At 41.8% G+C, this 20137-nt stretch overlaps 1 protein-coding gene across 1 annotated transcript in view; it reads left to right on the plus strand.

Moving 5' to 3' along the window:
• Positions 1 to 20137, plus strand: part of LOC139407565 (ATP-binding cassette sub-family C member 8-like) — a 156411-nt gene that overhangs the window by 25109 nt on the left and 111165 nt on the right. The window contains exons 3-6 of the mRNA XM_071151389.1: positions 2214 to 2355; positions 7859 to 7980; positions 13718 to 13884; positions 17629 to 17871. Of these exons, the coding sequence (XP_071007490.1) occupies positions 2214 to 2355; positions 7859 to 7980; positions 13718 to 13884; positions 17629 to 17871 (674 nt within the window). The remainder of the gene's footprint in view (positions 1 to 2213; positions 2356 to 7858; positions 7981 to 13717; positions 13885 to 17628; positions 17872 to 20137) is intronic.

Here is a 20137-nt window from a genome sequence, read left to right on the forward strand (position 1 = left end):
GATCATGGGCCTCTTGGCTGCATCTCTGATCAGTCTTCTCCTTGTATGAGCTGAAAGTTTAGAGGGACGGCCAGGTCTTGGTAGATTTGCAGTGGTCTGATACTCCTTCCATTTCAATATTATCGCTTGCACAGTGCTCCTTGGGATGTTTAAAGCTTGGGAAATATTTTTGTATCCAAATCCGGCTTTAAACTTCTTCACAACAGTATCTCGGACCTGCCTGGTGTGTTCCTTGTTCTTCATGATGCTCTCTGCGCTTTTAACGGACCTCTGAGACTATCACAGTGCAGGTGCATTTATACGGAGACTTGATTACACACAGGTGGATTGTATTTATCATCATTAGTCATTTAGGTCAACATTGGATCATTCAGAGATCCTCACTGAATTTCTGGAGAGAGTTTGCTGCACTGAAAGTAAAGGGGCTGAATAATTTTGCACGCCCAATTTTTCAGTTTTTGATTTGTTAAAAAAGTTTGAAATATCCAATAAATGTCGTTCCACTTCATGATTGTGTCCCACTTGTTGTTGATTCTTCACAAAAAAATACAGTTTTATATCTTTATGTTTGAAGCCTGAAATGTGGCAAAAGGTCGCAAAGTTCAAGGGGGCCGAATACTTTCGCAAGGCACTGTATGTGAGAATGCTATTCATTGACTACATCTCAGCATTCAACACCATAGTGCCCTCAAAGCTCATCACTAAGTTAAGGACCCTGGGACTAAAGACTTACCACTTCAACTGGATTCTGGAATTCCTGACGGCCACCCCCAGGTGGTAAGGGTAGGAAACACAACATCTGTCACACTGATCCTCAACACTGGGGTCCCTCAGGGGTGCGTTCTCAGTCCCCTCCTGTACTCCCTGTTCACTCACGACTGGGTGGCCAAGCACGACTCCAACACCATCATTACGTTTGATGAAGACATAAAAGTGGTAGGCCTGATCACCGACAATGATGAGACAGCCTATAGGAGGTCAGAGACCTGGCAATGTGGTGCCAGGACAACAACTTTTCCCCCAATGTGAGCAAGACAAAAGAGATGATTGCGTCACCGCCTGGTATGGCAACGGCTCTGCATTCATCCGTAAGGCGCTACAGAGGGTAGTGCGTACAGCCCCGTACATCACTGGGGTCAAGCTTCCTGCCATCCAGGACTTATATACTAGGCGGTGTCAGAGGAGGGCCCAAAAAATTGTCAAAGACTCCAGTCATCCAAGTCATAGACTGTTCTCTCTGCTACCGCACAGTAAGTGCTACCGGAGCGCCAAGTCTAGGTCCAAAAGGCTCCTTTACAGCTTTACCCCCTAGCCATAAGACTGCTGAACAACAAATCAAATGGTTAACCAGACTATTTACATTGACCCCCCTTGTTTGTTATTGTCATTTTATTGTGTTACTTTTAATTACATTTTTTACTATAGTTTATTTAGAAAATATTTTCTGCATTGTTGGTTAAGGGCTTGTAAGTAAGCATTTCACGTTAAGGTCTACATCTCTTGTAGTCGGTGCATGTGACAAACAACATTTGATTTGACTTTAAGTGCAATGCTGGACAGATGAGAGTTGCGGGCTCATGTTTATCAGAGCAGAGAGAAGGAGAGGGATCATAGAAAGGGAGTTCTGTAAGAGATACAGGCACGCATTTCACTCTCAACACAGCAATGGCCATGCATTGGTCTATACAGGCTACAGGTTTGAGCAAACCATAAACCTGGGCCAGCCCAGCATGAATCAATTATTATAATATCGGGCACGTTTTCACATGATGTGTTTTAGGGGGCAGGAGAATTACAGAGGTAACTTGAATTAACTCTGATTTTATTATAATTTTTACATTGCAAATGGTGAAAATACATTTTCATACCAAGAGAGGTACTGAAACTTGCCAAATGGGTTTCGCAACAAAGCATTCCAAAATTGAGGGGTTCCCCTGTTCCGGCAGGATCCGGCTCAAACTAAGCACTGCTGTCTGTCATCAGATCAGATAAAGAAGGGAGGGAAGCTATGTTAGACAGGCATCAGGCACTGTTCTCTGAGGTTAACTTCCTGTTTCCTGTGTTATTGTTGATATCAGAAAGACGTCACACTGTTCTCTGAGGTTAACTTCTTGTTTACTGTGTTGTTATTGTTGACATCAGACGTATGTCACACTGTTCTCTGAGGTTAACTTCCTGTTTCCTGTGTTGTTGTGTTTGCTGTGTGCTGTAAGGCTGGGGCAGCCAGAGCTCCAAGGTGCACATCCACCACAGCACCTGGCTGCACTTCCCTGGTCACAACCTGCGCTGGCTCCTCACCTTCATCCTCCTCTTTGTCCTGGTCTGTGAGATTGCTGAGGGCATCGTCTCCGATGGGTGAGTCCATTTCCCCCTAATCCACTCCTGCAGTGGTTCTCAACCCTATTTCTGTATTTTAATTTTATTTCACCTTTATTTAACCAGGTAGGCAAGTTGAGAACACGTTCTCATTTACAATTGCGACCTGGCCAAGATAAAGCAAAGCAGTTCGACAGATACAACAACACAGAGTTACACATGGAGACAAACAAACATACAGTCAATAATACAGTAGAAACAAGTGTATATACGATGTGAGCAAATGAGGTGAGATAAGGGAGGTAAAGGCAAAAAAAGGCCATGGTGGCAAAGTAAATACAATATAGCAAGTAAAACACTGGAATGGTAGATTTGCAGTGGAAGAATGTGCAAAGTAGAAATACAAATAATGGGGTGCAAAGGAGCAAAATAAATAAATTAAATTAAATAAATACAGTAGGGAAAGAGGTAGTTGTTTGGGCTAAATTATAGGTGGGCTATGTACAGGTGCAGTAATCTGTGAGCTGCTCTGACAGCTGGTGCTTAAAGCTAGTGAGGGAGATATGTGTTTCCAGTTTCAGAGATGTTTTTAGTTCGTTCCAGTCATTGGCAGCAGAGAACTTTAAGGAGAGGCGGCCAAAGAAAGAATTGGTTTTGGGGGTGACCAGAGAAATATACCTGCTGGAGCGCGTGCTACAGGTGGGTGATGCTATGGTGACCAGCGAGCTGAGATAAGGGGGGACTTTACCTAGCAGGGTCTTGTAGATGACATGGAGCCAGTGGGATTTGCGACGAGTATGAAGCGAGGGCCAGCCAACGAGAGCATACAGGTCGCAATGGTGGGTAGTATATGGGGCTTTGGTGACAAAACGGATGGCACTGTGATAGACTGCATCCAATTTGTTGAGTAGGGTATTGGAGGTTATTTTGTAAATGACATCGCCGAAGTCGAGGATTGGTAGGATGGTCAGTTTTACAAGGGTATGTTTGGCAGCAAGAGTGAAGGATGCTTTGTTGCGAAATAGGATATATATTTATATATATATATATAAACAAACAAAAAATATATATAGACACTATGGACAGCATATGCATAGAAAAGGTGTGTACAGCAGCAGTTTTATGGGATGAGCCTACATAATATACATATGAAGTAGGGAAAACAGTATGTCAACATATGTCAACATTATTAAAGTGACCAGTGTTCAATGGCTCAATTACTTGGGCAGCAGTCTCTAAGGGGCAGGGTAGAGTACCAGGTGGTAGCCGGCTAGTAACAGCGACTAAGGTCCAGAGCAGGGTACAGGGCGGAGGCCGGCTAGTAACAGCGACTAAGGTCCAGAGCAGGGTACAGGGCGGAGGCCGGCTAGTAACAGCGACTAAGGTCCAGAGCAGGGTACAGGGCTGAGACCGGCTAGTAACAGCGACTAAGGTCCAGAGCAGGGTACAGGGCGGAGGCCGGGTAGTAACAACGACTAAGGTTCAGAGCAGGGTACAGGGCGGAGGCCGGCTAGTAACAGCGACTAAGGTCCAGAGCAGGGTACAGGGCGGAGGCCGGCTAGTAACAGCGACTAAGGTACAGAGCAGGGTACAGGGCGGAGGCCAGCTAGTAACAGTGACTAAGGTACAGAGCAGGGTACAGGGCGGAGGCCAGCTAGTAACAGCGACTAAGGTACAGAGCAGGGTACAGGGCGGAGTCCAGCTAGTAAGAGCGACTAAGGTACAGAGCAGGGTACAGGGCGGAGGCCAGCTAGTAACAGCCACTAAGGTACAGAGCAGGGTACAGGGCGGAGGCCAGCTAGTAACAGCGACTAAGGTACAGAGCAGGGTACAGGGCGGAGTCCAGCTAGTAACAGCGACTAAGGTACAGAGCAGGGTACAGGGCGGAGGCCAGCTAGTAACAGCCACTAAGGTACAGAGCAGGGTACAGGGCGGAGGCCAGCTAGTAACAGCGACTAAGGTACAGAGCAGGGTACAGGGCGGAGGCTGGCTAGTTTTGACTGTAACATTCTGGTGGCCTGGAAATAGAAGCTGTTTGTCAGTCAGGTTTGTATCAGGTTAGAAAAAAACCATAGCATTTAGCAAGAGACAATTCAGTACAAAACAGCATAGCATGTCTGAGTGTAATTTTCCCCCACATAACTCATACCCTTGTGTAGTGATGTTACGTTTGATACCGGAGCTCCGAGGCATGTGTCGAAATCACTAAGCAGTTAACTCTGAAATAGTTTGCCGATGCATGTATTACTTTATTAGAAACTTTGTTTGATCACTTTCTTTTTCAAACTGTGTGTTGCAGAATGCGAGATCCCACTGATTATTCCATGGTTCCAATGATTTCTTCGGTTCCAAACTACTTTCAAACACCGACTTCTACTGGACACCATAGTTACAAATATAGTATGGATTTTGTACCAAATTTTTTCACCTGACCGGAAGCTTAGCAATTAGAGTAGGGAACTATAGAACATCGTAGGATGTGAGGGTAGGCGGTTGAGGTTGAGTCCTGTTGAAGGAACACTATGAAAATTGGTTTATATGAAACCACACTTTCTGCACTGGTCAAATAATTGTGTTTTATTGAATATAGTATATAAGCTTCTGTCTTAAGCGTCCTAATTAATGCCATAGATGCAGTTTTGTAAGAATATTAGTGTAGGCAAACATGGTAAGCATGAGGCTAAATGCGAACCTGGTATTCCAACTGATTATAGGCTACTAAGGCCAATGACTTACCACTGCACCGCAGATATTCGCTGAACAAGTGGAAAAATAAAACATCTGGCAATCACACACTGCTAGATATTACTGACCAGCAGATATCACTCATTTGCAATTCTAACCAGAAGAAGAGATCTTTCAAACAACAACTTTATTATAATATTTGCAAAAATGAAGCGGTTAACAATCACTCAATGGTGTTAAGTAGATAAGTAGTTAAGACCCCAACGGACTTAGTTGGGTGTCAGCTTTTTTAGGAAATTACAAAAGCAGGAAGCAACAGTGACTAGATCAATAAAAAAGTGATCAGATGAAGCAGATGCTAATCCACAGGACTGTTTTGCCAGCACAGACTGGAATATGTTGGAGATATGGAAGTAACAGGAATGGAAGTATATATGGAGACTGTTTAGTGCCAAAAATAAGAGGTTAAATACATGTAAATATATATATATATAAAACTGATCTTTCTTATATTGCTCAGATATAGGACAAACACTTCAGAACAAACTTCCTTTCGATTTTTTTGGGGGGGACCATCTGTCCCATGTACTGAATGTGTTGTTTAATGCATTTGTATGGGCTAATAGCAGTAAGGTCAAATACACATTTTCATAAAATATTTTTTTGATATACAGTACCAGTCAAAAGTTTGGACACACCTACTCATTCAAGGGTATTTTCTACATGATATAATAATAGTGAAGACATCAAAACAATGATATAACACATATGGAATCACGTAGTAACCAAAAAATCCAAATATATTTCAGATTTCAGATTCTTCAAAGTAGCCACTCTTTGCCTTGATGACAGCTTTGCACACTCTTGACATTCTCTCAACCAGCTTCATGAGGTAGTCACCTATAATGCATTTCAATTAACAGGTGTGCTTTGTTAAAAGTTATTTTGTGGAATTGATTTACTTCTTAATGCGTTTGAGCCAATCAGTTTTGTTGTGACACGGTAGGGGTGGTATACAGAAGATAGCACTATTTGGTAAAAGACCAAGTCCATATTATGGCAAGAACAGCTCAAATAAGCAAAGAGAAATGACAGTCCATCACAGTCAATGCGGAAAATTTCAAGAATTTTGTGCAGTCATAAAAAGCATCAAGTGCTATGATAAATCTGGCTCTCATGAGGACCGGCACAGGAAAGGAAGTCCCACAGTTACCTCTGCTGCAGAGAATAAATTCATTTAACTGCACCTCAGATTGCAGCCCAAATAAATGCATCACAAAGTTCAAGTAACAGACATCTCAACATCAACTGTTCAGAGGAGACTGCGTGAATCAGGCCTTCATGGTCAAATTACTGCCAAGAAACCACTACTAAAAGACACCAAGAAGAAGAAGAAGAGACTTGCTTGGTCCTAGAAACATGAGCAATAGATATTTGACCGGTGGAAATCTGTCCTTTGGTCTGATGAGTCCAAATTTGCTCAGAGTAAGTTGGAACTCCTTTAAGACTGTTGTAAAAGCATTCCTCATGAAGCTGGTTGAGAGAATGTCAAACAATGGGTTGTTTGTTATCCAACTGACTGTGTTATGTCCAATATTTTACCCAAATTTAAAACTTCTTATGGCTAGGCGTCCCGCCAGTGGGACACCTGTCGACAACTTCCAGTGAAATTGGAGGGCGCGCAATTCAAATAAATAACCATAAATATTATGGATATGAAATATTTAGGTACATACAAGTGTCTTATATTGGTTAAAAGCTTAAAGTCTTGTTCATCTAACTGCATTGTCTGATTTACAATAGGCTTTACAGGAAAAGCATGCCATGTGATTGTTTGAGGACGGCGTCCCACATCAAAATATTTTTCAAACAGCACAGACTTCATAAAATCACAAATAGCGATTAAATATTCACTTACTTTTTGAAAAGCATCCTCTGATTTGCAATCCAAAGGGTCCCAGCTACAACATGAATGGTTGTTTTGTTAGACAAAATCCTTCTTTATATCCCAGAAAGTCAGTTTAGTTGGAGCCATCGATTTGAGTAATCCACTCATTCAACATGCAGAGAAAGGAATCCAAAAAGCTACCGCTAAACTTTGTTAAAACAAATCAAAATACATTTCTATTTAATCCTCAGGTACCCTAAAATGTAATTAATTAAACTATAATATTTCATAAGGAAAGAAGTATGTTCAATAGGAAAGCAAAATTAGCAGGTACACGCGCAGACTGATTTCCAACTCTGACTCCCAGTACTAAAACTCAAAATTCTTCCTTGTTTGGTAAGAAGCAAGCCTGAAACCTTGAACAAAGACTGTTGACATCTAGTGGAAGCTATAAGAATTGCAATCTGGGAGCTGGATTTGGATATGACCCCATACGTTTCATTGGAAGAGCATGGGCTCTCAAAACAAACAATATTCTGATTGTTTTTTGGGGGGATTTTCTCCTACCATATCAATTGTGTTATAGTCTCATACATTATTTTAACATTCGTACAAATAGACCCTAGCCTGAACTCAGCATTTGTTTTGTGTGTACAGTCACCATACAGTCCTCTACAGTCTACTACACAGGATTATTATTGTCTGTGGAATTGAATTGAATGGAAGAGCTCTCCTGCTGCTCTCTAGTCTTTTACTCCAAAATACCATTCACTATCACACAATGCCTGATTGTAGCTATTATATGGCATTGTTGTATGACATATTAAAGCTACAATCAAGTTGTATATAGAATGATTTTAAACACACCGATTGGGATGTGTGTGTGTGTGTGTGTGTGTGTGTGTGTGTGTGTGTGTGTGTGTGTGTGTGTGTGTGTGTGTACGCATGTGCACGTGTATGTTCTCCCAGGTTCACCCAGTCCCTCCACCTGCACCTGTACATGCCTGCAGGCCTGGCCTTCATGGCTGGGATCACCTCCATCATCTACTACCACAACATAGAGACCTCCAACTTCCCCAAGCTACTGCTAGGTAAGGCTCCTTAAAACTTACCCCCAAATACCCTAACCTACTGCTGAGCAGGGCTCCTTAATGGTTCTTTTCAGTGCACTGTAACACATTTCTGAATATTTACAGCAAAACTTTCACAGTTAGCTACGGTACTGTAAAGAGCAATGCATTATGGGGGCTCAATGGCATTCCACTATGCTGCTATACAACTGTATTACATGTTTTGCTGTATATTTACAGCAGCATAGTGTCAATTATGGTTCATTGTGGAAAAATGTTGTAGGTGGCGAAAGAATATCTGGCTAATTAACATATTTTGAGGCGTGCCTTGTAAGTGGCTATAGTTTTAATGACTCCAACCTAAGTGTATGTAAACTTCCAATTTCAACTGTATATAGGCCTAAGGCTGAAACAATAAGAAGACACAGTAGCAGAAGAAATTCAGCCACTCTTTTGTTTCATCACAAAACTGGACTTCACCAGACATCAGTCACAAAACATGACCTACAGCATGGTCAAGAAAGTTAATGTTTTCAACATTTTCGGATTACTAAACAATTATGCATTTAGAACCATGGAGAGTTACTGCAAGTTGCAAAGATAACAGGAGTTGGCTCCACTATTCCAACAACATTTTAACTTCAACATCATCTAATCACCTATGCTTACTCTACTACAGCGACAACTAAAAGATACCAAAACGATTTAGTCCAATCAACGTAAGATGTGGCTGTCCAGGGTACTGATATCCGTGTGTGTGTGTGTGTGCATGCTTGCAAGTAGAAAAACAATTAACTCACCCTACTTGTAGAGACATGGCAGCAATGCAGTCCTCCTCTTTCATGTTGCCTGGACGGTCAAGGAATCTGTTATACAGTACACACTTTTAGTTTTTGTTGTCCTAGGCTACCTGGCTAAAATGCTTGCTGGCTAGCCTAACTTCCTTTCATGGGCAACAATGTGCCAGGCTTACTACATCTAGCTGCATGTTGAATGTTCATCCTCCAAGCCAGGGGCACAATTTATACATTTATGGTTGGATCAGAATTGCAATTATAATCATTGGCCAGTATGGAGAATTAAGTAAAACCACAAGTCGAAATACCTATCTCCATCCATGGCTAATTAAGGAAAGGGACCATTTTTAGCTAGCTAGCTAGCTAGTCACCGAAGAACAACAACACAACTAGATGCAGTAATTACATTTTTTCTGTCAATGACGTCTGGATTCTGGTGATGTGATTGGTGTGAAGCCAAATCCAAACTGTCTTCCATTGATATTATTTGTTTAATGTGCTAAGACCATTCACAGCTGAGCTCGCTCAGTTCATTTAGCTCAACTCAATTATCAAGGGAGGCCAAATGCTTGCTGGATTCCCTTGCATTCAATACTATGAGCAGCAACAATGTCATACTCTTTTTGACCAGACAGCATCAAATAGTTGGACTACACAGACAGAGGGGTGCTTTTTCTTTCGCTCGGATGCTTTTCTCCGGTGAGATACATTCAGCCTCTTGCAAATTGAAGGACATTTCTGAAACACAGAGCGACGAAAGATACATTATTTTGTATTTTGTTTTATTTTTTATTTTGTGTACAAATTTGTGGAAGCCTGGCTTCCTTGGCAGCCATGAATACGCACCACTGGGGCAGAGGTCATTAGCATAATACCCAGCAGACTGCTTTGCAAGTGTTCAATTTTACATTTACATTTTGGTCATTTAAAGCTCACGCTCTTATCTAGAACTTACAGACAGTGTATTAACCTAAGGTAAACAAGAATATGCCACAGTCATAGCAAATAAAATGATTCTGTTTACCGTTAACAAAAATGTTGCAGTTAAGCGAGCTACTTGCAAGTATGTATAAAAAAAACTATGTAAATATTGCCTGTAATTTACTGTAAAAATGACATGTTTGATAGTGTTTGTGTATGCATACAGTGTGGGTGTGTGCATAAAGCGTGTGTGTGTGCATGTATGCATAAAGTGTGCGTATGTAGGTGCGTGTGTGCATAAAGTGTGTGCGTGTGTGCATAAAGTATGTGTGCATGCAAACTATGGCAGAATGGTCACCACACTTTAATGCACAGTTCACCTCACTTTAGGACTTAACATGAAAACGTCCATCTTCAACTGCTGAGGTCTGCCTCTCTGCAGTGCAAAGAAGCCACAGGTTGTAGAAGATTACTGGGTGGTCGAGAGCAACCTCTTTCTTCACTGAATGGTGGATAAACCTTGTATGACTCACTGTAGCCTTGTTGGCCCCGAAGGCCTTCTAAGCACAATCAATGAGCAATTCAATGATGTACTTACTATAAGTGGTTTGGTCTAAACCAGGGATGGGCATCTGGCGGGGGGAACTCAGTGGGGGTCTCATCTTACTGTTGAGAAATAGAATAATAGAATACACCAGGTGCCATTTTGAAATGTGGTTGTGCATCAGCAGTTTTTTTTCTTGTTATGTCTGTCAATGACAGTCACTCAGTTAGCCCATGTCAGTAAAAAAAACATGAATTGGTAAATTAGTCTAGCCAGCTATCTAAACTTGTAGTAATGATGGTAAAATTACCAACTGGGACCTCCATTGATTTTGTTACTCACTGTCACTCAGATATCATATTCAAAACTGCAAACATTGGCAAAATGAGTAGAATTGCAGCGAACATGCTTTAAAACTTCTAATTGTTCTCTCCGCTGTCAAGATGGAGCCGCAAAAAAAGATTTTGCTTGCAATGTGGGGGGCCCCCCCACAACAAAATTTAACTTAGGGCCCCCAGAAGGCTAGGGCCGGCTCTGACTGCATGTGTCGGTATGGACACGCAGACCTGCAAACCACTCATGATTTTCATATTTTTTTTTGTGCCCCCCCATCAAAGTTGCTTATCCTTGGTCTAAACCAGAGGCATTACAAATGAACTGTTAATCCAGATGTACGGCTCATTATGTTGAGATGGCTTTCGATCTATAGGTCAGATTGTGTTCATGGGATTTATCTGTTAATTAAATGATTAGAATATTCCACCCTGAAACCATATCATTGTATGGAATTGACTAGAATGCATACAATTATAGTAAATAAATGTGTAGTTCTAGTCAGAATTATGGTAAAACAATATAGCCAATGTTTATGTCTTCATGATATTTTAAAGACAGACTGTCTGAGCGCAATTCGGCGCCGACCTGACTAGAGATTTGGGAGAGAACGGGGAGTACGGCTCAAGGTCTTCCTAATCTCTATCGGCTGGGTAGCAGGACATGGCTATTAATTATGGCTATTAATTATACTGCAGTTCGAAGTAGACAAACAATGTAGTAGAATAGTCTATGTGTGTCCGCTGAGCAGGAGTCAGAGATATGATTTGTGTAAAGACTGTATACTTGTATATATTCCAAACCGATGTTAGGTTGAAATGGGATCGTTTTTTCCCCCAATAATGTGTACTGTAGTTATCCTCGTAAATAATTTGTATTGAATAAGTAGTGATTCAAATGACAGCTGAGAATATTAAAGGTCCTGCACAGTCAAGATCATGTTTTTATGAAATTTGATGATATTCAGTGAAACCAGATCAAAGTAGGCTGGCCAAAGTATGAAAAATAACTCATAAAAGTACTGGTCCCCTCCCCTGTGTCAAAAACTTGGAATCAGACGGCGGGATTATAAGGGATTTTGTGACATTACAAAACCCCTCTAATTTTAATAATACACCAATGTCTTATTCTCTTACCAAATTTAGTACCGCCTTTGTAAGCAAAGTCACAAAAGGCGTGTTCGCAGAAGGGCGTGGGTAATATTGCTAGCTAGGTAGCTAGTCTACTGGTGCCAAAATTTGACTGCAACGTATCAACAAATATAATTATATGTTTCCCCTATTCATCTAAGGCAGGGGTCTCCAACAGTTCTATTGTAAACTAGCAGTAGCTTGCAGCCCACATATGAGTAGCTCGTGAAACAATTCTGAAAGTACGTACAATTTTCACGAGTTCAACCGAAAAACTGTCATAATAAAATCTAAAATCTAATCAATGCAACTTTGACATTATCCCACCCCTGGCCACTATTGGCTTAAAAAGCCAAAACGAACTGCAAATTCATTTCTAGCAATATTGCCTCTGTCTGTCTGTGTGGTGTGTGTATTTGTCCATCACTCAGTGTGTAGCCAGTTGCTGTGATAACCCTCTTGTGGGTTTACAGAAATACTTTTACCAAAACCTTTCATGAAAGGTAGCAGCAGTACAGAACTGTCCCTAGACCAGTACATTAGATGGCACATTCCTCACTCGGTTGATTCGCAATTAAAGGGCCAGATGCGCAATTAAAGGGGAATTATACAAAAAATATCAAACGTGTTCATTTTCTTCCAGACCTAAACAAATTCAAATGTGATTTAAGCATTGACATGGACTCAGAACATTGTTGTTTCGCTATGAACAATTGTAATTTTGAGAGTGAAAAACGAAACAAAAATCTAAAACCAGGAAAAATAGAACAGAGAACCATAATTTTGGAAAATATTAAACAGAACATGTGGTGGGGAAAATCACAGATTTTATAGAGCCCCCTTAGAGTTGTTAATTAACCATTATTTTACCAGGCATATTGACAGAAAACAGAGTGCACTACTTTATCTTGTTCAAATAAAAGGACCTGGGGAAGAGTTGCAGGGGAGGGGAGAAGAGAAGAATGTGCCTATTTGAAAACTAGAAAAAAATGAGTAGCTCACGACATGTTTCATTTTCTTTAAGTAGCTCTCATGCTAGAAGAAGTTGGAGACCCCTGATCTAAGGCAAAGATATTTATAGGCTTCCCCTTTCATCTGTGACTGGTATTAGCTAGTTACTGGCTAGTTGGTCTTCAGCCAGCATGGAACGAAAGGGGGGAGGGTTGTTTAAAACTCTGATGCAGTTGTCATGAAGAGATATGCCAAAACGGAAAATGTATTCAAATTCTTGACATTGTTGATAGTCATGGTTTATGAATCATTTCTGGCAGTCTGGCTCTGTCTTTGGATTGGATGTTGTTTGAGGTGCTTTGTGTTTCAGCAAATTTGCTTGAGATGATCTTACTGCAACGCTGCTTCCATGTTGCTTGACACAGGGGGAGAGAAAATGGATTGGTGTTTAAAATGCAGGCCATGTTTCTGTTATGAACATCTGTAGAATTCATGGGGGAGCTAAGGACTAATACACCAAATACCAGAATGCTCAGCACACTCTCCTACGAGACTCAGTTACCATGGTTTCTCTCCCATCAAAAATGTATGAAGATATACAAATGACATCTGTCAGGTAATCTAGGATGTGTCATGGGGATTTAAAATGGATGGCATATGTGAGTGATTTGTCTTTCGACAGGTAGGCACGGTAATTCTGACCGTTTATTACAGCAATATATTCCCTATTGGCACTGAGTTTTAAACATCAGAAATGCTATGACACAAAATGTGAACTAAACTTACAAAAGCAGAGGAAAGAAAGGGAACATGGATTATAAAATGTATGCATGATATTAATTTCACACTCACTGTGCCTCACAGAAGATAGTCCACTCCTGATGCAGTGTGCAGTTCACCAGAAACACACTTCCTTTGACTTACCCTGGATATCTGCATCATCTGTTAGGAATGAATAGGACATTCCTAACCCTTTACATTTATCAGGAGTTGACTTGAAATTACTGCCGTGGTCAGACTGAGTGGGGATTTCCTTTGGATTCCAGACATGTTCTAATGTTCCTCTCTGATCTTCTCTAAAGCCCTACTGTTCTACTGGGTCTTGGCCTTTCTGATGAAAACCATCAAGTTCGCCAAGTACACGGAGCACAGCGTTGGCCTGAGACAACTCCGCTACTGCATCACAGGACTCCTGGCCCTGCTCTACGGACTACTACTGGCTGTGGAGATCAATGTCATACTGGGCAGGGTGAGCATCAGTGTGTGGGAGGGGGATGGTATGTGTGTGTGCCCATGCATTTGTGTGTGCCTTTTTGTGTGTCACCCTAGAGTGCGTGCGTGCGTGTATTGATTTTACTCAGTGTGACTAGCGGCCATCTCTTTCCTGTGCTTTAATTAGCTCTCCCTTCTTTCAATCTACTGTAGAATTTTGGATGAACCTGCACATTGGATGATCAGCATTGCTGCCTACAGGTCTGCTCATTAGGCTGATAGATCAGGCAGAATATGCTGGGTTGTTGTGACAAACACTTACCTCTACTAGAGGTTCTTGATTTGCTTTTTTGCCTGGATGTCTGGATGAGGCATCATTTTAATCCTGTTAAAGTAGTTCTGTCTGGAAGAGATGTATCCCTTCTCGGGAAAAAAAAAACTTGTTTTGGGGAGGAGCTCATTACAATAATACTCAGCATGCTTTTCAAATTGTAAATTTTTACATTACATTTATACTTAGTTAATTAATTTATCAGAAGCTCGTATCAAACCACAGTGCGTCTGACTTCTGATACCAATGCAGGGTGAAAAGTGGCCAGAACATTGAACTGCTATACATTTTTTTGTATTACAGCTCTCGAAAGTATCTTTTTACAAAATACATTGGAGTGTACAGTACTTCAACCCAGAGTAACAACAATGAGAAAATACTCAGCAGTAATTAATAGGACCCTGTCTTTCAAAGATAATTAGTTAAAATCCAAATAACTTTACAGATCTTCATTGTAAAGGGTTTAAACACTGTTTCCCATGCTTGATCAATGAACCATAAACAATGAATGAACATGCATCTGTGGAACGGTCGTTAAGAAACTAACAGCTTACAGACGGTAGGCAATTAAGGTCACAGTTATGAAAACTTAGGACACTAAAGAGGCCTTTCTACTGACTCTGAAAAACACCAAAAGAAAGATGCCAAGGGTCCCTGCTCACCTGCGTGAACATGCCTTAGGCATGCTGCAAGGAGGCATGAGGACTGCAGATGTGCCAGGGCAATAAATTGCAATGTCTGTACTGTGAGACGACTAAGACAGCGCTACAGGGAGACAGGACAGACGGCTGGTTGTCCTCGCAGCAGCAGACCACGTGTAACAACACCTCTACGGGATCGGTTCATCCGAACATCACACCTGCCGGACAGGTACAGGGTGGCAACAACAACTGCCTGCGGTGTGTCACAGCATCATCGGACTGAGCTTGTTGTCATTGCAGGTGTTACAGGGAAGACATTATCCTCCATCACGTGGTACCCTTCTTGCAGGCTCATCCTGACATGACCCTCCAGCATGACAATGCCTCCAGCAATACTGCTCGTTCTGTGCATGATTACCTGCAAGACAGGAATGTCAGTGTTCTGCCATGGCCAGCGAAGAGCCCGGATCTCAATCCCATTGAGCATGTCTGGAACCTGTTGGATCGGAGGGTGAGGGCTAGGGCCATTCCCCCCAGAAATGTCCGGGAACTTGCAGGTGCCTTGGTGGAAGAGTGGGGTAACATCTCACAGCAAGAACTGGCAAATTTGGTGCAGTCCATGAGGAGGAAATGCACTGCAGTACTTAATGCAGCTGGTGGCCACACCAGATACTGACAGTTACTTTTGAATTAACCCCCCCTTTGTTCAGGGACACATTTTTCCATTTCTGTTGGTCACATGTCTGTGGAACTTGTTCAGTTTATGTCTCAGTTCTTGAATCCTGTTATGTTCATACAAATATTTACACATGTTAAGTTTGCTGAAGATAAATGCAGTTGACAGTGAGAGGATGTTTCTTCTTTTGCTGAGTTTATTTCAAATACATATAGCATATAAATATATCTATAGTTTTTCAACCAAATGAGTACAAAAATAGTTGCAGGCTAGCAATTAATTAAAAATAAATCTTACATTTTTGGTTTTACCTGCTGGGCCAATTCTCAGTTTGTGTTTCTAAATAGCAGTGTGTGTGGAAGTTATGTGTCTATGCCATAATTCTTCAGTAACCTAGTTTCCCCCAAGCTGAGACTCTCACTGCTGAACTGAGCTGAACTGACTGTGTTACTTAGGAACAAAAGTTTTGCATAGAGTAAAACACTAATGCAATATTCACTGCATGAGAAACTAGACAATGCTCCTGTTTCAGCACTCAGGGTACCAGAGGTGTACCTCACTGTTAGGCCTGATGCAGGCCGTACTTCTTTCTTTCTCCTTTCATCTATTCTCATCCTTTTCTCTTCTCGTTTCTTCTCTTGTCTTATTTTCTCTTCTCTTCAACATACAGTACCAGTCAAAAGTTTGGACACACCTACTCATTCAAGGGTTTTTCTTTATTTTTACTATTTTCTACATTGCGGAATAATAGTGAACACATCAAAACTATGAAATAACACACATGGAATCATGTAAATTAGTAGCCAAAAAAAGTGTGAAACAAATCAAAATATATTTTATATTTGAAAATCTTCAAAGTAGCCACCCTTTGCCTTGATGGCAGCTTTACACACAATTGGCATTCTCTCAACCAGATTCACCTGGAATGCTTTTCCAACAGTCTTGAAGGAATGTACACATATGCTGAGCAGTTGTTGGCTGATTTTCCTTCACTCTGCGGTCTAACTCATCCCAAACCATCTCAATTGGGTTGAGGTCGGGTGATTGTCGAGGCCAGTGATAATCCCACTAAGTGCAAACCAGATGGGATGCCGTATCACTGCAGAAAACTGTGGTAGCCATGCTGGTTAAGTGTGCCTTGGTATTCTAAAATCACAGACAGTGTCACCAGCAAAGCACCCCCACACCATCACACCTCCTCTTCCATGCTTCGCAGTGGGAGCCACACATGAGGAGACCATCCGTTCACCTACTCTGCGTCTCATGACAGTTGGAATCAAATTTGGACTCTTCAGACCAAAAGACAGATTTCCACCGGTCTAATGTCCATTGTGTGTGTTTCTTGGCCCAAGCAAGTCTCTTCTTCGTATTGGTGTCCTTTAGTAGTGGTTTCTTTGCAGCAATTCAACCATGAAGGCCTGATTCACGCAGTCTCCTCTGAAGAGTTGATGTTGAGATTGGTCTGTTACTTGAACTCTTTGAAGCATTTCTTTGGGCTGCAATCTGAGGTGCAGTTAACTCTAATTCATTTATCCTCAGCAGCAGAGGTAACTCTGTCTTCCTTTCCTGTGGCGGTCCTCATGAGAGCCAGTTTCATCATAGCGCTTGATGGTTTTTGTGACTGCACTTGAAGAACCTTTACGGATTGACTGACATTCATGTCTTAAAGTAATGATGGACTGTCGTTTCTCTTTACAACGTAGAAAATAGTAATAATAAATGAAAACTCTTGAATGATTAGGTGTGTCCAAACTTTTGACTGGTACTGTAGCTCTAAAATTGAAAAGCTCAAGTAAAGACAATTCAGGGGTATTATTTCAGTGTCTAATACAGGGAGGCTTTGCCAAGGTGTTGATACTTTTGCCAACCCGTTATCAGGAAACCCATAATTTATTACACAACAGAGACAACTTCACGATCAAATACTCTTCATCACCCATAATGATCAGACACTATCTGTGATATCCAGTGGAGAACAGGCCAACAATATAATTAACAAAACTTGGATTAAGTAAGTGTTTCTGAAACTGGATGTATGTTAGCGAATAGTTGCGTACTTCATTGCAATGTTCACGTTTGTATGAGCAAAATATTTTTCTCCCTCTGTTTCTCTCCCTATGTCCCTTCACATAGCGCTACCTGTGTTTCACTGAGGCTACAGAGGTGAAGCCTCCAGAGGACCTGCAGGACCTGGGGGTGAGGTTCCTGCAGCCCTTTGTCAACCTGCTGTCCAAGGCCACCTATTGGTGGATGAACACATTCATCACGGCAGCCCACCGCCGCCCCATCGACCTCAAGGTCATCGGCAAGCTGCCTATCGCTATGCGAGCCCTCACCAACTACCTGAAGCTCTGCAAGGCTTTCGAGAGCCAGAGGGTAAAGGTAGTAATACTACTTTACTTCTCTCACACTGAGCATGTGAGAGAGAGAGAGAGAGAGAGAGAGAGAGAGAGAGAGAGAGAGAGAGAGAGAGAGAGAGAGAGAGAGAGAGAGAGAGAGAGAGAGAGAGAGAGAGAGAGAGAGAGAGAGAGAGAGAGAGAGAGAGAGAGAGAGAGAGAGAGAGAGAGAGAGAGAGAGAGAGAGAGAGAGAGAGAGAGAGAGAGAGAGAGAGAGAGAGAGAGAGAGAGAGAGAGAGAGAGAGAGAGAGAGAGAGAGAGAGAGAGAGAGAGAGAGAGAGAGAGAGAGAGAGAGAGAGAGAGAGAGAGAGAGAGAGAGAACCCACACCAATTATTGTAAATGTTGATTTATAACATCATGCAAATGTCTAGTATGAATAAGGTCCCTAAAAATATAAATATGACATAAGAGGACATTAATCTGCAGAGTTTTGCTGTTTAGGAGAGAAGCTTTATAAGGATCAGCTTGAATGTTCCACACAGCGACGAATAAATACACTATCAAGCCTCTATATAAGAGCAGATTGCACAATATGTTTGGGTTGATTTGGATGTTCCTCTTGAAGCATGACATCCTGTTTCCATTGCTTTGCGTCATTGTAGCTTGTCAAGTTGGATTGTGTGAAAATGGGAATAGGAATAATTAATTAAAAAGCATCCATTTGAGTTGTTCTCCAATGGCCTGTCCTGGTTTGACACCTCAGTTTAATTGCAGCAATTAAACTGAGATGGATCTTCCTGGTAATCATTGTTCTCTATTGTTATAAAACTGAACTGTCATATCCCCACTCACACGCACACACTTCCCACTCGTTTTCCATGAGAAGTCGAGTGCTTTCACCCTGCGTGGGGTCAGAGAGTCCCATCGTTTACAGTAGAATGAGAATGACCTTTGACCCTTTTAGTTTAGTATTCCTGTTCTCCTCTCCTTCATCTCTCTGCTTCATTCTTCCATCGCTCTTATCCTTCTCGCCTGCCAGAAGAAAAACCCTTAACCATTGTGTCCTGCTGTGTGCTACTGTGTCTCGCAGCTTCTGACCGTCTCATTGCCTGCATCTATGAGGCTATTCACAGAGACTGGCTTGGGCCTAGGGTAGTGACGCGAGCATGGGGTGGGTTGAAACAGGTGCAGCGCTAAAACAAGGGTTTACACCGCAGCACTAGCATTATGCAGTCGGAATGATTTTCAGTGGAGTATTTTGTCATTACTGTGGAACTAGAAAGCCATATAAATGCATACATATTAAATCCATGTTTGGATTTGGGTGAGGTCCCGTGTGAAGAGTGACAGATCCTATATGTGCCTGAACGCAAGGTGTTGGTAACGGCTTGGTATGTGATGTGTATGTAACAGACGTCACGCTGCTTAGCTTAGCAAATAATTCATGAAGCTCGAACCCAAGACTTCTGGCCTGTTAGCACGCGTCACCGCCCTCCCGATGCGTCGTACCAGTCGGCGCCAAGAGAAAAGCTAGCAAGAGAAAAGCTAGCAAGAGAAAAGCTAGCAAGAGAAAAGCTAGCTATGCGTTGGCGCAAGTAGGGACACTTCAGGCTGAGGAGTGAGTTTCACTCATCCCCATGGGCTACATGTACATGTGTATGCATCCATGAAACTGGAAAGTTTCGAAAGTGAATGTGAATTAACAGAAGCAGAAGAACAAAATGTGGTTTATTTATGTGTCTGCACCTGTGCTCTCTGTATCAAAGAGCCTGACCAGAGAGTGGCTCCAAGCCAGGCCAATCACCCCTTAGAGAGGAGTGGAAAAACTAGGAGGACACACACATCACACACACACACACAGACACAGAGGCTTCTTTAAGATGGCTTACTAACTAACTCTAAGTGTGTAAACATCACACAACGCATTGTCAGAGGGGTTTGACTACAATCAATATTTCAACATTCAAAATGTTTGGCCTTCATGCAGCGTACATGGAGGGTTTCAACCTTTTGAGATCAGACAAACTATTTGACTGCACACAAACACCTGAATGCCTGAATGCTGGTGTATTGTCAGATCTGAGCGAACTTCTTCTGTGAAGTCCCATTGTGTGATATGCCGATGTCACAGTAGCCTGAGTCATTAAGACTGAAGTCAGGAGATGGTAAATCATTACTAAGGAACCACTGATTGAAAAAGCATGAGAACTACGCACTTCTCTTTCTCCCCTCATTTAAACACTGAATACCATTAAACACTTAATCCTATTAAACACTGAATCCTATTCAACACTGAATTCCATTC

This window comes from Oncorhynchus clarkii, chromosome 4, assembly GCF_045791955.1.
Source record: "Oncorhynchus clarkii lewisi isolate Uvic-CL-2024 chromosome 4, UVic_Ocla_1.0, whole genome shotgun sequence".
Lineage (NCBI taxonomy): Eukaryota > Metazoa > Chordata > Actinopteri > Salmoniformes > Salmonidae > Oncorhynchus > Oncorhynchus clarkii.